Raw genomic sequence first — 3,777 nt, 5'->3', positions numbered from 1 at the left:
GCGTGCATGCATGTCGGTACGGCAGTCACCCACAAAGCTGTCGATGAAGGCTACCCCAGTCTTCAAGCATTCAAGTTTTCCAAGACAATATTCATCCTCAATATGAATTATGTTGTGGGCTTAATATTTAACCCCAAGCCCAAACAAAGATCACCCTTTTTGATGTAATGCATCACTGTCATTCATCACATCATGTACACATAGAAGAGAGGCTTAGGTGGTAATGAAAGACACATGTTGAAAAATGTTTTAAAAAAAGAATAAGATCCATACTGAACACTCTTTCCTATATATGAGGACCTTTCACAATCGTACTGCCCTCTCTAATAATCAACTGACTAGGTTTAACTTGAGATGAGCAACACTGTCTTTTTATCTCTATTAGTAACAGCTTTTATCAGCTTCAGCCAAAAAGCCACTACCAACAATAACATTCTAGATGAATGTTTTCGCCCCGCCGCCGATAAGCTTTTCATTCTTCTTGAGTCTCTTCATTAAACAGGAGGCTATGCCTAAAGCTCCACCCTTTAAAAAACGAACAAAGTTGTCTCCTACCAGGGGGCCCATCGCAAACAACCCAGGTTCCTTGGTGCATTCAAAGCTGAAGGGATGGATGTCAATGGGATTCTGCTTGCAAGAGATGGGCTTTGTGGGGTCAATACCCAGGTACTGGCCCTGGCCCTTGAGGAAACACAGGTTGGGGTTTGTCCCGATCAGCACCAGAGCCATGGAGATCTTGAACGCTTTCAAGGAGTTGTTCCCCTGAAGTACACACTTCCTGTCAGGCTGAAAGGAAACCACACAGTGCTCTGGGAAACTAGTGTAGTCAGGGGAGAGATTGCTGTCACCATTGGTAGCCATTTTACTTACGGCCTGTGGGGGCTTTGAGCATATTTTGGCGCACATTGAGGAGGCAACACTCGCCGCCTGTGGTCCATTAGTGACAGAGGGAGCAGCCATGCTTGTCGTGTGAAGTTGGGAGCACATCATGTTGTAGACCTTGTGATATTCTGGGTACAAAGTCTTTGGCAGCTGTTTGAAGATTAGGTCAGGGTTGTCAATGTTTTTACGAAAGACGTGCAAGACAGGAATGTTAGCACTGCAAGCGCATAACACTGCGTCAGCAGCACTAAGACCAGCGCCTACAATCAAAACTGGATCAGAGGTTGAATCCAGTTTTCCCTGGCTCACAGCCAACCCCAGGTCAGAGATGCTGTGAAGTACAAAGGGAAGTTCCTCCCCCTCTATGACAAGTCGAGCAGGAAAATCTGATGCACCGGTGGCCAGAACAACATTCTCTGCAAACAAGCAGAAAGGGACATGGCTGTCCTTCTGCACCCTCTGGTACCCCCTCACTTCCCAGAGCGTGCCCCCCCCTCCACTATCTTCACACTGAACTCCATTTCCATCAAACGCTTCATTCTCACCGTTACCAACCCCTCCACTCTCTTGCTCCGAACCCTCCTTTTCCACAGCCTGCGTCTTGTGGCCCCGGCAGAGTTTTTGTACAGAGGTCACATATGTGTTGTCAATGAAGTTCTTCTGCAGTCCCATGAGTTTTACATAATTACGGTAGTAAGACGAGATCTCCTCTGGGGTGGCTCTGTCATTGGTGACACCCCTAGAGAGCGGAGCATAGAGAGGAGAGAGAATATCAGCAGCTGCAATGAATGTTTGGTCCATGGCCATCCACCTGTCTCCAGCCTGCCCTCAACCTCTCAATACCTGCGTTTTCCATTGGTCAGGTCTCTGTAGTTCACCCCAGGGAGCTCCATCCAGATGCCAAGACTAATAGTCAACATGGAGCCTTCCATCGCCTAAGGTAGAAGACACCCTGATTAAACTGGGGAAGAAAAGGCCATTCTAAAGGGGACCTAAGGAGAGCCTCTCCTTAGGTCCCCAGCCTCTCCTATGGAGAGGCTGACAGCGATAATGAAAGTTAGGAGAACAAGTTCCTTACATGCCAGGCCCCTCCAGGTGTTGCGCTGCCCAGAACCAGGTGTGGGATCTGCTGCTGCTTGTCCCGTCTCCACTGAACAACCGGGGGGAGCTCATAGCCAAAGTCTGCGTTGGGGTGCATGAGGGTGTCAAACAACACTGCCACCGGGTTCCCTGACCTCCCCTCCAGGCCTTCACTCAAATACTCAAGATCCTGCCGTACAAAGGGAAAGGAATTTACAGAGGAAAGTATTAGCAACCTGTGTTTCAAACTGCACAGGTTCCAGCCCCTGGAGTGTGGTTACCTGCTCAGTGATGGGGAGGTGCTTGGCCTGCTGTAGCTTTTGGTATAATATGGGGTTAGGGTGCACCGCCCCGGTCTCTAAGTAGGGTTTGTAGCCACTCAGCAGGTAGGACAGACAGATACCTGACGGCCCATTGCCTAAAAACAGAATAAATCATTAGAGAGAGAGTTTAAAAATAGAACAGGAAATGAGGAACGGGGTCATGAGTCATGACTGAGTCATGCTCACCTATGACGACTACAGGGAGGGTGGGGGGGCGATCCTGTTGTACCGACGTTTCTTCCAAAAGAGGCATGGCGGCAGTCAGGGCCAGTGCCGCTCCTGGGGAAGGAAAGTAGGAATATGGAAAATAAGAATAAAGGAAGAGCAAAGTGGATGCTCTGAGACTGTGAGAACAAAGGAGACTCATCTTCATTCCTACACTGCATTCATACTCACACCGGTTGAGCCCAGTGGATGCTAACACAACACAACAGTGCTTATTGCACTGTTGTGTTGCGTTAGCACAGTTCCCCTGGTGCCATCACTGTCTACTGGGCGTCAGCTGAGCCACACACATGCACAGACAGAATCAAAACACCAATTCATCCCCTTGTTATCTCCCCTCATTCTCACTCTGGGCATTGATATTCTCACACACCCTCTGAACACGTGGCCACTCCCGCCACAAGCTCCCACAACAAACCGTGCCCCCATGCCGCCAAAGTCCACAGAGACCCCCACCCCCCCCCCCCCCCCCCCCCCATTCTATCAAACATTGCCAACGGCTAGACTAGCCTCTGTTGACTCCAGTGTCGCTTCCACAACAAAGGGGGATCTCTGGTCAGTTTGATGGGGGCTCACTTCTGTTGTGAATGTTTGCCATTGAGCGTGTGTAGTGTGTGTTGGTGCGTCAAGCGACAATGCCATTGTGGGTCCGCTGGGCGGCAAATCCCTGGTGATCACTCCTCCGAGAGGACCCTAATCCCAGCGGCCCTGTTTATCTCGGTGCTACCCTTTTCAACGGCAACAGGAAGGGAATGTGAATCCTGGCACAGTGACAAACCAGACTACACAACTCACCCCAGCCCACCCCTCGTATACCCCCTTTACCTCCACTGTCCAACTGCCGCCATGCACTAACACACACACACACACACACACAGGTTCGCGCCAAACATTACCTTCAACTGCTCCCTGGCTAACGTGGCCTGCTCTCGCTCATCATAGTGCCAGGTGACACCTTTACCTCAACAGGCTGCTCCCCCAAACTGGTTTTGCCGTCTTGCAGCCCTAACGTGTCGGTATTTTGATAATATCTAATAGCACATTGGGACTGACAACATTCAAAGTTAGATATTTGATAAGATTCATACCTGCTCTCTGTTTCCCAGAGTGTCTCGTTGTATATGACCTGTAGGTCAACCGGTGGTAGGATGTGTTCCTTAGGAAACTGGTGTACTCTGCAAACACAGTGGGACTTTATAGGGGGATGTGTATATTAGGAAAGTGTGGGGTGTGATCTAAACACAGTGTTTCCAGCCGCACACAGCCA

At 49.7% G+C, this 3,777-nt stretch overlaps 1 protein-coding gene across 1 annotated transcript; it reads right to left on the bottom strand.

Moving 5' to 3' along the window:
* Positions 1 to 435: 435 nt before the first annotated feature.
* On the bottom strand, positions 436 to 2,553 carry osgin2 (oxidative stress induced growth inhibitor family member 2; the record flags this gene model as incomplete). Its single annotated transcript, XM_084471336.1, has 5 exons — positions 2,472 to 2,553; positions 2,244 to 2,380; positions 1,961 to 2,152; positions 1,726 to 1,817; positions 436 to 1,621 (listed from the first exon to the last, which is right to left on the bottom strand). Exons 1-5 carry the CDS (start codon positions 2,536 to 2,538, stop codon positions 436 to 438), a joined length of 1,674 nt encoding a protein of 557 aa, XP_084327462.1. The 5' UTR covers positions 2,539 to 2,553.
* Positions 2,554 to 3,777: the final 1,224 nt, after the last annotated feature.

Source organism: Micromesistius poutassou (assembly GCF_964030765.1).
Source record: "Micromesistius poutassou genome assembly, chromosome: 8".
Taxonomy (NCBI): Eukaryota; Metazoa; Chordata; class Actinopteri; order Gadiformes; family Gadidae; genus Micromesistius; species Micromesistius poutassou.
This window is presented reverse-complemented; position numbering and strand designations above follow the sequence as displayed.